This window comes from Lipophrys pholis (genome assembly GCF_963383615.2).
Source record: "Lipophrys pholis genome assembly, chromosome: 9".
Classification (NCBI taxonomy): Eukaryota; Metazoa; Chordata; class Actinopteri; order Blenniiformes; family Blenniidae; genus Lipophrys; species Lipophrys pholis.
Genome location: NC_137639.1, coordinates 12,297,260 through 12,316,109, shown reverse-complemented (window position 1 = coordinate 12,316,109; position 18,850 = coordinate 12,297,260). Strand labels below are relative to the sequence as shown.

At 41.4% G+C, this 18,850-nt stretch overlaps 1 protein-coding gene across 1 annotated transcript; it reads left to right on the top strand.

Annotated features, from left to right (window-relative positions):
- The first annotated feature begins 785 nt into the window (after positions 1–785).
- Positions 786–13,985, top strand: mboat1 (membrane bound O-acyltransferase domain containing 1). The gene is made up of 13 exons (XM_080472103.1): positions 786–1,121; positions 1,757–1,902; positions 2,529–2,606; positions 4,280–4,375; positions 6,269–6,324; positions 6,737–6,791; positions 8,217–8,409; positions 9,545–9,737; positions 9,832–9,935; positions 10,044–10,108; positions 10,225–10,357; positions 10,558–10,709; positions 11,379–13,985. The coding sequence occupies exons 1-13, from the start codon at positions 1,032–1,034 to the stop codon at positions 11,563–11,565; spliced, it is 1,548 nt and encodes a 515-aa protein (XP_080328229.1). The 5' UTR covers positions 786–1,031; the 3' UTR covers positions 11,566–13,985.
- The last annotated feature ends 4,865 nt before the right edge of the window (positions 13,986–18,850 follow it).

Sequence of the window (18,850 nt, the reverse complement as noted above, 5' to 3'; positions counted from 1 at the left end):
CACCCTGGACCAGTCAATGAGACAACAAAATTACCCACACAAACTCACATCCACTCGTACAGGCAATTTAAAATCACCAATAAACATCAAATCCATGTTTTTGGACTGTGGGGCCAAACAGCATGACCCCTAGAAAACATGCACACCTCAAGGGAGAACATGTAAACTCCACACAGAAAGACTTCCAAGGATTTTCCTGTGGTGAGGTGCGAAACCACAACATCATCCGTTATGAAAGCATGTTCCACTATGGATAGAGCTTTTATTTCAATCAAAATACTGGCGCACACATGAATTACATCTCATGCCAATTGGCTAAAATGGCGACACCTAGGGTACAAGTACTTTGAAAATGTAAATAAATCTGGCTGAAAACAAAACAGTGTCTAAAAACAAAATCGTCACACAAACGTCAAACACACAGTAAACAGTGGGAGTGTAATAATTGGAGTAACACATGGGGGGAAACCCAGTGGTCCCACTTTCACAGATTCAGTGCATTTCCAATGCTAATACTAAAAAAGGACAAGATCGTGGTTGGAAGTCTGAAACACAAATATCACATCTTACATTTGATTATAATATGTTGATATTAGGCGTACTGGGTCAGGTGCATGTGGTTGAAGGTAACCAATTATCATTGCAGCGATCTGAAAGGGTCAAACGTCTTATTTTACAGGGTCAGGAAGGGGAACCATTTCCCAGGTCAAGCCTGCTTTTAATTTGCAGGCAGAAGCCGGAATCGCTGTTTATCTGCGGTCAGGCTCTCAGGCTGCGGTGCGCACAGACCGGAGGGAGGCAGAGGAGGAGGAGGAGGAGGAGGAAGAGGAGGAAGAGGAGGAGGAGGAGAGCGATCATCGGACTACCTTTCCCACTCTGCAGACTGGTTTGACTTGTCACGGGGCCTCTCGGTCAAACCATGTTTCGATCACTGGAATAAAGCAAGAAAAAGAGTTTCCTAAGCGAGGAGGAGAAAATAAAACGAGGAGCTGAGCGGAGAGTGTGAAGCGTCACGCGCACAAACGGGCAGGATGGGCGAGCCGGCGGACACCGCGTATAAAACCACTGGATCCAGGTGGCTGCTGCCTGTCAGTGGATATTTAGGCTTCCCTCTTGATCAGGTGAGACCACTTTCCCTGCAGATACATCCACGAAGGAGTATCTGCACTTTTCCTGAAAAGTTCAAAGTGCGCCTGAGTGGGAGTCCTGGTGGTGAATGAATGGCTCAATTAACGCAGCATTGACGCCCACATTGGAATGCTTGATTCTCATCAGATCAGATCAGATTTATTTTCCTCAACCGGTATTTCAAAATCGGCCTTCTGAAATGATCAGATCTCACCATGAGTGCTGTGGTGTACTCTTTTAAGATTACTATGACTTTATTTTCCTGGTTGGGACATGAGGGGAGTCCTCACTGGGTGGGTCCCGTGTTTTGTCAAGTAGTAATTTGTGATTGAATACCTCATTTATATTCATTTTAACATGATAAGATGAGATAGTTTGGCTGTTGAGACCAATTAAAATCTTCTAGTCTTGCAACACTTGAGGTTCTCCACCAAAGCTTTTTCCACCAACAAACAGATTCATCAATATAAATACGTGGTTTAATAAAATAAATCATAGATTTTCCCCTTCTCTGCCATCTATTGCTATCCTGGATCAGGATAATGAGACAAGCTTTAGTCTGATCTAAAACCATGCTCTCATCTCCTGTCCACAACCACCTCTCATTCTCATTCCTCTTCCCTTCCAGGTGAATTTCTTGGTGTGCCAGCTTTTTGCCCTGGCTGCCGCCTTCTGGTTCCGCCTCTACCTCAGTCCCAACCACGCCAACCCCCTGATCAGGCACGCCGTGGCCACCCTTCTCGGCATCACCTTCCTCATCTTCTGCTTCGGATGGTGACTGACTGATACTCTCCCACATCTCCGCCCTGATTATTCATATTGTCCACCCTCAGGCAGCAGCATGACATAGATACCAGCATGCGGCGACGGAAACTATGTGACAGACAGTTATTTGCAGTGGCTGAGCTGTGTTTACCTTTCGGACACACGCATAGGGAGGAGACTGACTGCTTAGGAAGGCGACAGCATTTCAAGCATTTGCTGCACTGAAACACGCCTGGCTTCAAATGATAGGTTCACATTTGAACATCATTTACAGATATACAGTGTAGGTTTCTATTTTTAGCAGTGAAATTGCATTTAGCAACTCATTGGACAAACGTCTCTTTTTGCAAGGTGGCCACAAAACCAGTGATACACTTTGCAAATTGCTTTTTTCTACAGCCTGTATTTGTTTTGTTCATTCAAGGCTTCTGTAGAAACAAAACAGTCCCTTTGTACATCCTGATCGTTTACATAAGAAAAACTCATTCCTGGCCAAAACAATACTTGACTCACAAGCGAGTTAACACTAGTGAAAACACAAATATGCCATTTCTGCAAATTGATCCCTCACGGTGATATTTTAAATAACTCCAAATAGTTTTGTCCATTATTAAGACACACTTTCTGTCATGCAGGTACTCCGTTCACATCATGACAGTGGTGGCTGCAAACTACTTGATCATCCTTCAAGCTGACATCAACAATGTGCACAAGTAAGTGTTGATCGTCAGACCACAAAGAGAGAGCGACATGAAAACCAAGGCTGGAACATGCCAGCAGAGAATTCATCATTAAAATGAAACCCTACATTTTGTGCACCACCTTTGCCTTTTGCCGTGCTCCTCCCGCCAGGTGTAACCGGCTCGCTGACTGGTTGGTCTGGTTGGAGGTGAACCTACCAAACGGTCAGAGTTGTTTCTGGACCAGACCGACATTTTCTTTTTTAATTGGAGTGGGGGGGGGTTGTCTCACTTCAAACAGGGTGATGTAATCCTGGCTAATGTTGTTTTCAAGTAGAACTAGTCCGACAAATTAGCCCTGCCCTGAAAGCACTGACATCAAAAGATGGGTGTTTGCAGCAGTGGGCGGTTTTACTTTACCCCTGTGGTTATCTACCCAGGGGTTCGAAGGGATTCTGACTTAAGCTCCGATAATGAGAGATTCATTAAAAAAAATTTTCCTTGTTTTTGTGTCTCACACTCACAACTCTCATTTTCATTCATTCTCACCCCTTCTCATTGCAACACAGACGTCAGTGCTATGTATTCATACCTTATTGTACTCCTGTAAGATTACAAGTCTAAACTTAATCAAACCACTGACGAGTGCAGCAGAGACACGCCGGACAAACTAGTCCCGTTCAGTCAATCCAGACAGATTCACTGTGTTCATGTCCCGATGTTTTTAGTGTTACTGCAGAACTTTGTGAGAATGTACTGCACATCCCTGCTTGTTTATTTGTTTGTTCGTTGTTTTTGTACATGGTTGCTTGTGTGTCTGCACGTCGCCTTAAGACAAGATGACTGGAGCGCGTCTCGCTTCTTTTTCTTTTCATGAATGGAGTCAGTGCTTAGGCAGCTGTGGTATTCACGGGTCTGAGCGTTACCTGGTGTCAGAGAGATAAAGCTGGTTTTGTATGGAGTTTTGATAACGCACATTTCTTATTTGCACTGGTTAGACATGTTTTATTTAAGTAGTTCGACATAAACCCTCGAAATAAGAATATTTTCAGGGTCACTGCAGAATATCTGTTCTCAAAAATTTTTTGTGAATGAAAATATGACTCCAGAAAACTTGAGTGCGTGTAAAATGTATGCAATGATCCAAAATGGAAGAATTCCAATCAGCCATATACGAGTGTATTACCTTCTCATAAGGAATAAAACATGTCTTTATTTGACTGAGCAAGATAAACTTACTCTACTTAAAGGAAATGTGTTTTTGTGAAATAGTCATATTTGGCATGAAACAATGAACCCTCCTAATAATGTACTTTAGAAACTATTTTATTTGACCTCTTTATAAGGCATTCATAGGTTCAGATGATCCATCCCCAAAATGTGGTTGAAAGAGATTATTTCTAATCTTTAAGGCTGTAAAATCAGTACGAAGATACACCATCACATCTGATCACACAACTAAATCTCCGGTAAAGTGGTGTATGATCAATCTAACGCCTCACCACACTTGTAGTTTGAAACGTTTCAAAAGGGGCTTAACGCTTCTTAAAGAACTACTGTTCTGTAGATATCTTGTCTTATTCCTCTGACTTCGACTAACATTCACTACTGATGACTTGCCTGTAGCTTGTATGTGTGATATCTTTAAAGTATTGTATTGCAAAAATGTTCCCATTGTCCTTTCTATAATTTACTTCCACATGCAGGTACTCCATGATGATCACCATGGGCTACCTGACCGCGTGCCAAATGAGCCGAGTCTTCATATATAACTATGGGATATTGTCCACCGACTTCTCCGGGTGAGCAAACCTGAATCATTTCCTTACCTGATATCTTATCTCTTTTTATCTCTGCACCCTCCTTTTGACAGGGTATCAGTTAATCCAGGTACGGAGGAGCTGGCCTGTTATCAGTACTGTGCGGGACCAGGCCACAAAGCAGTTAGTGACGCGCGCGTCCTTTTGTAAATACAACCACACTGAGAGAGGAATTTCCTCAGCTGCCCAGGCGGAGATAAAAAATGACGAGTGTCTCCTGTTCGCTGGGATTCTGTGGTGTTTAAAGCACAAAAGTGTTACTTTTACAATAGTACTGTTTTACTTTAGACATTTTAAAACAATTTAAAGAAGAGCTGGAAAGAGACAAAGAAATGAAATACTGTTAACACCAGAATCTTGCATTAACCTTGTTTTCACCTGGAACGTTCATACTTGATGAGGTTCTTAACAATTACTCTGTGATTGTACGTCTGGAGGTGACAATTGGCAACTTCTTTGTCAATCAACCAGCATGGGTGACTTTGTTTGCAGCCTCACTTGAACTCCACGTGTCTTTAGTGTTTAGCCTGTGACTCAGCTTCTGGTATGTTGGGTATGAGTAGTGAGCGCAGTTCTTCATGTTGGACTATCGGTTCAGACACACAACCACTTCTTCAGGGTTCAGCGAAATCCAGCCACGTTTATGTGACTGACTTCTTCTGACACAGTTGGAGTTTGTCCATTGGGGATTTTCTGGTTTTCGAGCTTTGCCTGATAATCCCCCCCAGAAAAGGACCGATTTTCCAGGTGTGAGAGGACGAGGCCACCTTTGCCCCTTTAACTTTCACCCCCTCACTTTGTTTATAGATTTTTCCTGCTGCTGTGTTGCCCCAACGCTCCCTGGTGCCCCCCCGCCAGTGGGACAAGTGCCCTTCAGCTCGACATCCAGTGCTGTCGAAAGACGTCACAGCTTGTTTAGCCCTTTTTGCTCGGGCAGGTGCATCTCATTGTCGTCTCTCCATAACATAATAATGTGAGAGAAATGACCTCCAGCTAAGAGATTGTTCACAACAAGGCAGTTCTGCAGTCAATGTGGGGAAAAATATCGACTTTAATACCGCCGCAGCCACTGCACGTACTGACTGGCACCCTGAAAATGTTCCTCTAAAGCCTGAGCTGGCACTGCCAGCCACATGGACGGCCTCGCTCTGCCTCGGTTTGCCATGCTGTGCACACAATGCAGCCCACTCACAGACGGGAGCCACTGTGTGAGTGTGTTGCTGTGTGTTACTGTGTGTCTGTGTGAGAGTTGGACCAGTGGAGCTCTTGTGTGTCTTTTAAAAACACTTCATGGATGTTTTAAATGACTTCTTGCAGCCCAATATTTCACCCACATATGCGATTCCTCTGATGATCCGGCATGTTTCTCTCTGAACTGCCGCCTTTAGAGAGGAAGGACACAGAAACAGCCTGCCTGAGGAGCTACATGCAACGAGGAAGTGTAAAACCTACTTCTTAAGCTCATTTATTTTCATTAGATATTCTATTTCTTCAATCTATTCCACTTTAAGTGGAAAGATAATTAGCTGATTGCGGCTTACTACAGGCGCGGGTACATTCCTCCTAAAAGCTTCTTTCTCTTTAATTTTCTCTTTTGCTTCTGTTATGGACATATTATGAAAATCTCTATACCACAGGACTTGATTAGTTTAATGTAACTGATGTTAATTGTGGTCTAAATACCTCATAGGTGTGACTGTCTCAGTTTCTCTTTGGGGAATTAGATGATTTACCACCAGAAAAGAAAAAAAAAAGAAAAAGAAATTCCATGTGGTAAATGTTTGAGAACTGCTGAAACTTTTCTATTCTTGTATTGTATTCAATCACTTTATAGTCAAGTCAGTTTAGTTTTTTTCTTCTCCTTTTTCTGTTCAGACCTCTGATGATAGTAACCCAGAAGATCACCACACTGGCGTTCCAGCTGCACGATGGTAAGGCTGCAGAGGCACACAGACACACATGTGTAAATACTCAAGATGCTGCTGCGGCCTTTTTTTCTTTAAACCACTCACTGTGCTCTGAGCTTTACTTAATGACAGCCCCCCCCCCCCCCCCCCCCCCCCCCCCCCCCCCCCCCCCCCCCCACACACACACACACACACACACACACACACTGCAGTGTTTTTAGGCCTGTTGGAACAGGAATAGTACAGGATGAGCTAATCACGTTAACTATGACTGCCTCCTAATTGGAAATCCCCCGCAGTGTCTGTGTGTGTGAGAAGACTCCTGAACAAAAGCTACGATATGAAGTTTAGTCATTTCAGCCACTCTTGTGTTTTTCATGCTATTACTTGTGAAAATATCTTGTCATGAAAGACTAATTAACTGCTTTTCTTTCAGGTATTAGTAAGAAACCTGAACAACTAACATCGGAGCAGAAGCTTATGGCCATAAAGTAAGTTGTTTTGTTGAGTGAAACACACCAATGACTTCACTCATTTCGTGGCGATAATCAAAGTGTAGATTGCTGTGTGACTATGCAGGTGATTAATATTTTGGAAATTGGGCAATTCCTTTGTAGATTTCTGTTTACTGGCATATTTCTGGCATATTTTTAGTAGCCAATAGCGCCGAATCAAGTATTTGCATTGGGTGCAGGATTCTATAATGCCTTCGAGGGAAGGATGCATCATCAGAGTTTTGACACACTTTCACGAAGATGAAAAAAACCACAAAAAAAAACCTGTTGGAAAATATTGCAGTTATGTTCATTTTGATAGTTATGTGGCTTATATCAGGAGGGAAATGAACTGGCTTCTGTGTTTGACTCTGGGAGGAAGGAAGGAAGACAGGAGTGTTAATGAAATAGACAATTAACATTTTTTTTGTGTTTGTGTTACATCATAGAAACTGTTTTATAAAACCATGGTGTTGCTAGTGAAAACAGGAATGTATATTTAAAAAGATAAATGATCTGGGTTGTATATTCCGAATGACGAATCTGACCCTTGTGGTGTATATAGTTTATGATAAAGGATTAAAGTATATCTGCATCCAAAAGCAGAGATGCTTTCACTCCTTCACAGTGCACATGAAGAAACACCTTATTTTAACACAATAAATAACTCTTTCTTTTCCTTTAGCCACGAAGGACAATGACAAGGAGGTGAAATAATGGTGAATAGCTTGTTCATTAAAAAAAAAAAAAAAAAAAAAAGACGCATGCTTGGGATTCTTTCAAACAGGCTTGCACGGAAAATCTTACCTTTGCATGTACATTGATGAAGAGTCGCATTCATTAGAGTGTCAAGCATGCCACTTTTTTACAACCGATATTGAAAATGGATCAAAAGGAAATCCTGAAATGTGCCGATTCACATTTGCATGACAACTGAGCAGTTTTGAATTTGATGAATGGATTATGTTTGTCGTGATCAATTAAAATGTTATGAATTGTAAATCTCATCCAGGTGCATGCAAAAATGTGAAAATCGTCTTAATTCATTAATATTTATATCATCACTTGTTTTGCTCATAATGGCTGGCAGCCGGTGATGTAATAGAACGTTATCAGAGAATCAGTGGAACCACGGCAGCCGATGTATGACATTCATAAGTGTGAATGCAATAAAGTTATAGCACATTTACTTCTATATATCTCTTAATTTCCTCATCTGTTCACAACTAACACAGATTTTAAAGGCACGTTTCTGATTATTTATCTGTCTGTAATTATAGAGAAATAACACGCAGTTCTCATTTTCTACCACGCCACCGTGAAAAAACAAACGGTGGCTGGTGACGCCGCTGCGTTTCATGTGACCGGATCTCCGCTATTGAACCGTCTGAGTTCAGTGGCTGCTTCTGTTCTCTCCTGCAGTGCGAGGCCTTCTCTCATCGAGTACCTGAGTTACAATCTGAACTTCCTGAGTGTCTTGGTGGGGCCGTGCAATGACTACAAGGACTACATCGACTTCATCGAGGGCAGACACATCAGCAGGAGGCTCAGGCGTCACTCGGGCACCTGCAACGGCCAGAACGGCTACAGTAAGACCCCGGAGCCGTCGCCTCTGGTAAGTCAATCAATGCATCGGTGATTAGTGTAATTGTAGCCTTGCAGCGTTTTTGTTGTTGGTGCTCCTTTAGACTGAAATATTTGTGATTTAAAGTTGATTTTTTTTTTACATATTAATGAATATCTGCTGCACACAAGCCTTTGCCAATTGTTAATCATTATGAAGAGAAATTAGTTTCTCCAGCTTTTTCAAAAACAACCTGACTAATTGAATGAATTCCGATCAAATCATCCTGACGCAGTCCACGACATAGTGTCGCGTCGCCTGAGCTGTTTCGCTCCGGCTGGAGGGAAGAATGACGCCTCCTCCTTGCAAGTTTAGACATGAAAAACTTGCAAAGACACACAAACTCAGTCTCGACTCAGCTGTACCTCAATTTGTTCAAACTGCACCCTTGAGACTCCAGTAAACTACTGCGTATACTACAGTACGTGTAGGGCAGTGTGTAGCGTCCCTTCCTCGGAGCCTCTCCTTAACGTGAGCTGACGTCTGACCCCAGATGGTATTATCACCGAAACATTGATTTTCAGTTTGGTGATGTCAGTTGTTGTCTCCGCAGTGACACAAGTCTCTAGATCAGTGTCAAATCAGGTTCATGTTCTCAGCAGTTTTTTTTGTTTTTTTTTTACTGCATGTTTACTCTCAAAACCAATACATTTTGCTTAACCCCAACTATAAAACCTGCTATCTCCCCCCCAAAAATATTGTTTTTTCTTATCACTTTTCCCTCATGATTGGATTGTGTAAACAGATTTAAGTTCCTACATCAGTACTAAATACCCCTTCATAATATCGTAGACTAACTCTAAACTCACACACTAACAAGCTTTGCCTCGTGTTAAGTAGTACAGTACTTTTTGTCTGAATGCTGGACGTCCTCTCGTTTTCCATTGAGACGCTTTTAATTGTTTGTAAGAATAAAAAAGATTTTACTTTAAAAAGTCACATGTTTTTATGGAAAGCCTTGCACCTGTTTGACATGTTGCACATGGTTTTGTACTGTAGCTTATTTCATATTTTCATGGCTTCTCCTCCACATTTTCATTACAATCACCTCGAAAATCTCTTATTTTGGAAAGATCTTTGTGTGCGTATGTGTTATAAATGATACTAATCAGTGATTTCTCTGCAGGATGCCGTCTGTCAGAAGTTGCTGGTGTGCTGTGGCTGCATGCTGTTCTTCCTCACCGTGACTCGGTCTTTGCCGATTGCATACAACGTGGACCCCGACTTCGTCAGCAGCGCCCCCTTCCTCACCAGACTCGCTTACGCTTTCTTGTCCATACAAGCCGCGAGGCCCAAATTCTACTTCGCCTGGACATTAGGTAACTTTCATTGGCTGATAATAGTATGGAGAAACCGTCTGTGATGGGGTGTATTTTTTTTAATGGAAATCTCTTTGTTGTGCACTGGCGTCAGCTGATGCAGTAAACAACGCTGCAGGTTATGGCTTCTCGGGGTTGGATAAAAACGGAAAGCCATCCTGGGATCTAATCTGTAACCTCAACATTGTTGGGATTGAGGTACATTCCGTCTTCTTGTCCGAAATCATGTATATAATTCACATTTTTAGCTTTTTTTCCTTTAATCGGATGGTAACTAAGCTTTGAAAAACTCTGATTCTTATTCAGACAGCAACTAGCTTCAAGACCTTCATCGACAACTGGAATATTCGAACAGGAATTTGGTTAAAAATGTAAGCGCTGCAAATAATTTGGCACTCAAGCTGAACCCTGCTCAGTTTTTTTTTTGTTTTTGTTTTTTTAAACATGTTTTCTTCTTTCTAAGTTGGTCGTCCTCTTTGTTTTTCAGGGTGTGTTATGACCGAGCCCCCCGGCACCGGTTGGCACTGACCTTCATCCTGTCCGCCCTGTGGCACGGTGTTTATCCAGGCTATTATTTCACCTTCCTCACCGCCATCCCCATCACCATGGCAGCACGGGCTGTGAGTTATCAGCTTCTTTCTAAAAATTCAAATTAACACAGTGATGGATCCTTCCACCACTACAGTCTCCTGGTAGATAGATAAGCACAGTGAGCATATGAGAGGTGAAAATGAAACGGGAATCAACAAAAATGTTAATTTTCTTGTGCAATTATATAACATAACAACTCGAGGTAACATGTAACGTCTCCCCTCGTCAGATACGGAGGTCTATACGACACCACGTCCTTGGCTCCAGTGTCTTGAAGCTGGGCTACGATGTCTTGACCTGGGCGGCCACTCAGTTTGCCATCTGCTACACCGTCATGCCTTTCCTGCTGCTTGCAGTTGATCAGACTCTGGTGTATTACAGGTACGTCCAACCTGGCTTGAATCAACCCATCTTCTTGGATCTGCTCCTCATTAGGTTTGCAGAATAATCGTTAATCAGCATACGAGGCAAATGCTAAGCAGTCCATGCAATTGTCCAACAGTTGTCATTGTTCAGACTGTGGATGCTATAATAGTATATATGGATTTAAAGCTTCTTATTGCTATTGGTGTTTAGTTTTATGCACCAACCGATATATTCATGATGGAAGGGGATTAAAGTTAATCAATCCAACCAGCAATCTCACACTGGTATTTGTTTTTTTATCAGAACAACTTAGGGCTGTGGTTTTACGTGTCAGTCATGCTTTTGTAATAATTTCTTTTAACCAATTTTCAATACTGGTTTAAATTAATAGAAAGTGGATTGCACCTTTTAATGAGAGTTCAGCACCCTTTGTGCCAAATCTGTCTTTGTTCCATTCAAATGTACACTTTTCAATGGAGCTTGATCCCTTCACTTACACATGATAAATAGAATTACGACAAGTCATTCCAGCTCGGCTCCATCTTCTCACTAATGACGTAGCAATTTAAAGATATCCCACATTTAGATGAGTCTAATCGCTTTTGCCGAGGGATCAACATTTCTGCGTACTGCACAATAAGGATGGCGATAGAAATGTTCCACTTTGCTTTTGTGTCTTCCTAGGTCCATGTACTTCCACATGCATATCATCAGCATTCTGGCTGCGATCGCCCTCCATCGGAAACATAAACCCGGGGAACCCTCAGCCTCCAGCGAAAAGTTCCCCTCCGTCTCCTCCTCCACCCTCTCAGCTCCGGGCTCAGCCGAGTGCCAGCCTGTTCACTCCAACAACAATGACAAAATAGACTGAGCACCATGCCCCCCCCCGTCCCCACCGTTCTTTTATCAAGCTCTCGGTGCTCGATCCTCGCTCAAAGACAAGTGAGTATCCCTGGAGGACAACTGACGAATAGGGAAATATTATGCTATTTAATTTTTTTTTAAGGACAATATACAGGAAAGATGGAGGAAAACGTTAATGGTACAACGCAAAGTCTGTGGCACTGGCGTTCACGAGGATAATAAACTCGGCTCGTACCCCTCAAGAGAAACTTCTATTACCACCACCACCACCACCACGAGCACGCTGGCCTCCCTCCACAGTCTCTTCAACCTGACCCCCACCAGTCTGCCCACTTTCCAGGAACAATGCAACAGTGTGAAGACCGAAATGAGCCTGGCTTTCTCTTCTGTGCTGTCCGGCTGACTGGTGGGATTCAAGCCAGCGCAGTGGGAGAGGAGCTCATAAACGAGGAGGTGTTGGGGGGGTGGAGGGTGGGGGTGGGACACAAATACCAGGACACATGCACACAAACTGATGCATAAGCAAAGATTGGGAAACAAACACGCACACATACTCTCTCTTAGGCACGCTCATACTCTGTCACACTCTGGTGGCACACAAAGGCTGCCCTTGTGAGGCCGCCGGACGGCATGCCAAGTGGAGAAAGAGGGGGAGAGAGAGAGAGAGAGAGAGAGAGAGAGAGAGAAAGTTGCACTCGTTGCACCCACTTTGTCCGGGGATTGCTATGAATGTGTGCATGTGTGCTGGTGTGTCGCCACTCGCCACTGAAAACTACAAAACCTGTCAGTATTTCTCCCACGGTTCACTTTGCCGGGATGAAAACTACATAAAACATGGATAGGATTGTTCAGCCATTTCTATTACTTCTAACTTTGGCTCATGTTTTTTTTGTTGTTTTTTTTCAAGCAGGACGGGAGATCCTCCAGGTGAGGAATTATCCTGCGGAACGCCACAATACTTTGATACAGTATGCAGAGTAATCCTGCAACGTTGGTAATATCCCTGTACACATAAATGAGAAAACAAGTTTTGCTTTGCTCGGCTGTAAATAGTGATTTTAGGAATATGTACTGTTCCATAGTTTAAACAGCAGCAGGGAATTTAACAAATGTCTAAATGTGTTAAGTGTTTATCGTGTGCACGGCGCTGGACGCCTGCTATCACGATGCAGAGAAACTGAACAAACCGCTGAGAAGAAATACATCGAAGGTTTTTAGGTAGTAACCACAGCTCACTCCATGAATGGAGACCAGGAGACGTCAGATGTGTTCGGTCTCGGTGAGAGTGATGGTGCCGTGTTGTTCCCTCTGAGCTCCTCTGGAGGATTGAGATGTGGACTTAACAGAGACATCTGGTGGTTGTTTATGTGCTGAGAGAAGTCATGATGGCAGGTTGACTGACTGAAACGGCTGCGTGACTTCTCTCATGCAACTTCTTTCTTTTTCTTTTTTTTTTTTATTCCACTAACATTAGAATTTCAACACATTCACTTCCCGTCACTACATACTCGAGCACGACCAGAAGCCATGAATCCGAAAATGTTTTGTTTTCAGATGAGCTAAATGCAGAAAAAAGGAAACTGCTTTTCCCTTTGACTTTATTCACGTGGAGAATTTAGCACTGATATGTTTGGTAGAGTTTATCAGTGTGCTGGAAACACCAACAAGATGCAATGTATAGTTTATTTTATAGCACAGCAGTGATTAGTCTTACACTTGAAAATATCAATAGCTTGTCTTTGAACATGCTTTTTCATTCTTTGGTTGTAGCGTATTTAATATATTTGCCGATTTAATCACATTGGAGGAACAATCTTAATGCATTTTCTTGCAACTTATCAACGTAAAACAATGTATATTTTGTACTTACCTGTTTGGTTCAGTTCATGTGGTGATTTAACCTTCTGAGCATTAATACTTTTACTTTTTTTTTTTTTAGGACTTTTTTTTATGCAATTAGCTGATGATGTGTTAAATCCAAACTGATGATGAAAATGCGTACAACAGTCATGAATGAAGCCTGACTGCACACACACACACACACACACACACACACCTTTGACTTTGCTGCTACATTTAAGATGGACTTTGACACAGAAAGCCTGCAGTACGGGGGGACTGTCCATAACCTTCAAATTTTATATTAACATGGTAAAATGTGTTTATAGAACATTGACGTGAGAAAATGTCAGAATGAGCTGCTGTTTGATTGACTTGATGTTGACTTTTTTTTGTATATGATTTGTGGATATTTTTGTGCGAAATAAATGTACTGACAGAGAGAGAGAGTTTGTATGTGTGTGCGCGCGCTGGTGTGTGTATGCGAGTGACATTTTCGTATTGCATCGTTGCTCCATTTTAGTATTATTTAGAAGGAGGAAAGAGTGAGTGGTAAAAGATTAGAAGAACTAATAAAGCTTCACTGAAACAAGCATTTCGGTCGGTTTCGTTTGTTGATTCTTTCTTGTCAATCTATATTATCACTATAGCAATCGCCGTGTCAATCCGCTTGGTATATTTGCATTTTGGTGATTTATCTATAACATCAATCTTACGTGATGAAGTGTAAATGAGCTGTATTTGTTATGCATGGTGGCTCCGTCCCTCAGATCCTCTCCACGCGACGCCTCTCCCAGGCTGGTAAACCTCTGATGGTGCTCTCTAAGTAGCTCATCTGTGTTGTCCCCTGTGTCGCCTGTCCTTTCTCCTCTGACATAGATGCCTGCGTGTGCGTGTGTGTGTGTGTGTGTGTGTGTGTGTGTGTGTCTCGAGATGGGATCAAAACACCACGAACGAAGGAACAACCAAATTAAGAGAGAAATCTCTACATATTCCAGACGATCTTTGCCATCAAGCAGTTATACAAAAGAGAACATGCACGTTACCATGAGGATTTATTTCACTCAGATCAGACGGGTTTAATTAATCTTCCTGTATTTTTTTTACAACCTAATTAGTTCACACATAATTACAATAAACCATTCACGCTAATCAGTTCCTGTTTCAACTTGGTATCTGTTCCCTCTGCAGCCTGCTGGATCCAAACATTTAAGCACATCTACGTCCGTTCTCCATCCAGTAGAGGGTGTGTGTCCGCCACTGGATAATGTTGAGTCAAAAATGATCAGAAATTATAAAGGTGTGTGTTTGTGGAGACTTTAATGGTTTTCTTTTGTTTGAAATGCCTATAAGGTCCATGGATGAAATAGAAAGGCCACCACTTGGATAGGGTTGAACCACTTCCTGTAACCGGCTTCTTGAGGACCAGTCTTCCTTACTACAGCACACTGGAAGATGTAAAATAGAAAAGCTGCTATTCAAAGGGAGATGACTCTTGCTTTCTCAATACCTCACCAGTACCAAAGGTAGTCATCGGAACACGGCACTGCAGAGCCACACCAAAAGCATAATGTTTTTTACATAATCTGGACAATGTCTTCAGAAATAGATGTACCAAATGTATATCCAAAGTAATTTAATAAAGAAAATTGCTTTTTTCTAACTTACATATTGTAATTTCAAAAAATAAACAGAAAAAACACCATGTGCAGCAATAAGACACACCTCAATGATATCTGCACACCCTTTGGCAGTGACGACAGCCTCCAAATGTTTCTTATAGCCTATGAGCTTCTTGCACTTCTAAGCTGGTATTTTTATTGTTGCCATTTTAAAACAGTCCCATGTTTCTTTACTTTTCAAATATTTGTTCATGATTATGACGTGTGATTTAGATCTTTGCTGTCTTGCTGGAGGACCCCTGATCTTCGACTCAAACCAAGCTTTCTTGCACTGGGCAGGATATTTCACGGTAAGATCTGTTGATATTCCTTTGATTTCATGACATTGTCAAGGCGCCCAGTACCAGACCCCACAGCATTATGCATCCTCCACCATGCTTAACTGTAAATATTTCCCCTGTAGGCTTCATCTGTAAATAAACTATTGGTGTGCAATGCCAATAATCTTTTTTGTCTTTAATCCGTACACCCAACATATTCCCAGAAGGATTGCATTTTGTCCTTACTCTTTGGAAAAGATCAGCTTTTCTTTTCTGTGTTTTTCTAGGTAATGACAACTTTCTTGTCCTTCACTTATAAAACCCTGCTTGGTTTGGTGTGCGACTCCAATCTGGTGTTTTTCCACCATTTGCACAAACATTTGAGGACTTCTCTCTTCAATATTTCTCTTCCATCCATGTCAGGAAGCTTCTTAACAGTTCCAAGCTTGGCAAACTTCTTCATTACACACTGTTGGAACAGGGATACCAACGTATTAGGAGGTCTTTATCTGCTAATGAAAGCTGTACTGATGCTCTCAGCTCCTCTGCCGTCACCATCGTGACAAAAGAACAGAGCACAACTGGTGGCTTTTTAAAACACTGAAGTCCTCATTCATTGGCTGATTTATGTCACATGGGCACAGACAAATGATCACAGGTGATTCTCATTGAAGATTTACCACAGGTGAGTCATGGTGTGCTTCCACGGCGATTTATTTTCAAATTGTAACGTTATGAGTGTATGATGGCACTGAATACACCATTAAAGGTCAGACTATGAAGTTAAAGGTGGAAGAATGAGGACAAATAGCTTTGTGTTGAAGGACTAACCATTCGTACCTGAAGAGTAGCAGGAAAAAGCCTCAATAGGGATTAACTCGTCATTGTGTAGAGTCAGTTGCCTCTCTGAGATAGAAAAGGTGTCCCAAGTAAATCGTTGGCCTTTCTCTGATTGGTGCTTTGAGTCGAACAACCCTACAGAAAAACACTTAATCCTGCTGTAACCTCAGTTGTCGTGTAGAAAAAGTGCACAGATTTACTACAATTTCCCAAATTGCCCCATATGGGAGCTGCTGCGGATAAAGAGCCTTGGTAGAATTACAGTTACAAAAGCATCTTTACTCAGATAGACTACGAGTACTTTTGCCACCTCTGAAAAACAGCAGCATTGTAACTGAACTAACGTGAAGCTGAATTACCTGCATTAAATTAACATTAACTGTCTGCATGTTGGCAGTTCATCTCAGCTTCGATTCAGTTGGTTCCGGCTTCTAATTAGTTCAACAATGTCTTTCCCAAAACGCCAACATATTGTGCATTTTCCTCCAAGTAACTGATCCACCCCCATCCGCACCCCAGTATCTTGTACAACCTTGATCATGTGGTGGCGAATGATGTGATTCTGCAGAAAGCACCGGCACAGTCCAGAGAAGTCGAGAGGTTTGCAGCCAGGTGGTAACTGTTTAATCAAAGCAGAGAAACTCAAAAACATCTCACAGAAACGGACTCTTAAACTCTACTCCAGTTTTTTTTTTTCCTCTATATTTTCTAGGTACATTTTAGTTTTCTTCTCTTTTTTTTTTGCATACAGTATGTACATATCATTTGTGACTGGGGAAAAAAAAGTGTCAAATGAAGGAAACAAATATTAATGGAACACAAAATGGACATTTTGGCACCGTGAACTAGGTTCCAAAACAAAGTGGTGCATGCCGTCAAACATGTATAGCTGTTAAAATAAAATAAATAAAAATGAATGAGGATATGTGGGAAATAGTGAAAGGCATCATCATGCAATATGCTGAAGGTTAATGTGTGAAAAAGAGAAATGACCAAACTTATTTTGATATCTTAGTGAAGAAAAAAAAACATTTTTGGAAACTATGTTGAGTTCGATGGAGTGTGTGATGCTACCACATCAGTCTGTAAGTACGTGGATAACAATGATTCTCAGTCCTGGCCACCAAGGACCTAACGCCCTGTTACACATGTTTCAACCTCCAAAATCCATCCATCCATCTTTTCTGAACCCTGGACAGTTCATCACATTGCAAACACAAAACAAACCCCCAACCGTAACATACCAAACGTTACAGCAGCCATATTAAGCCGTTCATCTGAATCCTTCTAAAATGTGCAGGTGAATCCATGAGACGAGGACTAAGAAACACAGTTATAAGATAAAAACAAGCTCGGTTAGTGGAAAGTCAAGAGTTTATGTCAGATTCTGCTTCTGCACCAACACAATCAGCTCACGTCACACAAAACAATCAGAAAGAAATATAGAACAGGTCCTTAAGCATGCATCTGCCTGCAGCATGCTGTACTGAACACACCTTCAGGGCTGCCAGTGAACGATGATTTAACGCTAATTTCCTGTCTTTATAGATTTGAACTGACTCTCAAGCATAAACCTACAACAATTAAACGTAATTCGATAAATCAATTATTGGGTTTCTGCAACCTGCTATTTCAAATCATAAAAATACAAAGTAGTGTGAATTCAGGAAAAGATACCAGCACCCGTTTGACAGATATTATAATATCTAATATTATTTTATATACACTAAAGTCTCTGTGACGGGCAATTCAATAACACAGTTTAAAGAGGGAAATTGCTACTATCATAAACCCATTATTATCAGGTTCTCCAAATAAATCTTTTTTTTTTTTTGCTATAATAGTAATAATAATTCACCTTTTAGTTTCAACCCTCCATTCAACAGAGATTTTTTTTTTTTTATTGATTCAAAAGTGTATTTCATTCCACTCCACCTACCCTATAATTATTAAAAAAAGACACAAGGTTCACTTATTTCCTCAAAATCATATACATCTAGAGTCCAAAATGTGATATTTTCCAAGTTAATTCAGCCTGACTGCTTTGATTATTATATCAGCATCTTCTTTGTGGCTTTTTTGGTTTACAGTCTGCTGAAATGCATATTTTCAGAACATATTCAGTTATTCAATTGAGTTTTCTTATTAGCAGTGCATGCAACGTGGAAACCAAGCAATCGGATCAAACAATTCTACAGAAATACGGTACCTTCCTTTTACACATCTTTTCAGATTATTGTTTCGATCATATACAGTTGAAATCTCCCGTCAAGTGTTTGGGACATGTTCACCTGTGAGGTCCTCCTTCCTTCTAGAGAAAGCTGCTGAAAATATACCAAGTGTTTTTGTGCGAACTAATCTTATCACATCATCGTCTGCAAAGGAAGGTATTAGAGTGAGAACACACCACTACCAATCTGAATAAATATCCCAAAAATAAATACGTTTTGGGGGGGGGGGGGGGGGGGGGGGGACATGACACTGCTGCTTCCTTTCATATAATTTCTAAACAGATCTAAAGGCTGTAAACAGTCTTCAGTGCAGCTTTTGCTGAGCAGGTGACAAAAAACCCTGCAGATTGCTTCGTTTGCATATTAAGAGGAGAGCAATCACAACAATAATTAAAGGATGAAAAATGTAAATTGGAGAAGGTTAGCAAATATTTTTTTTT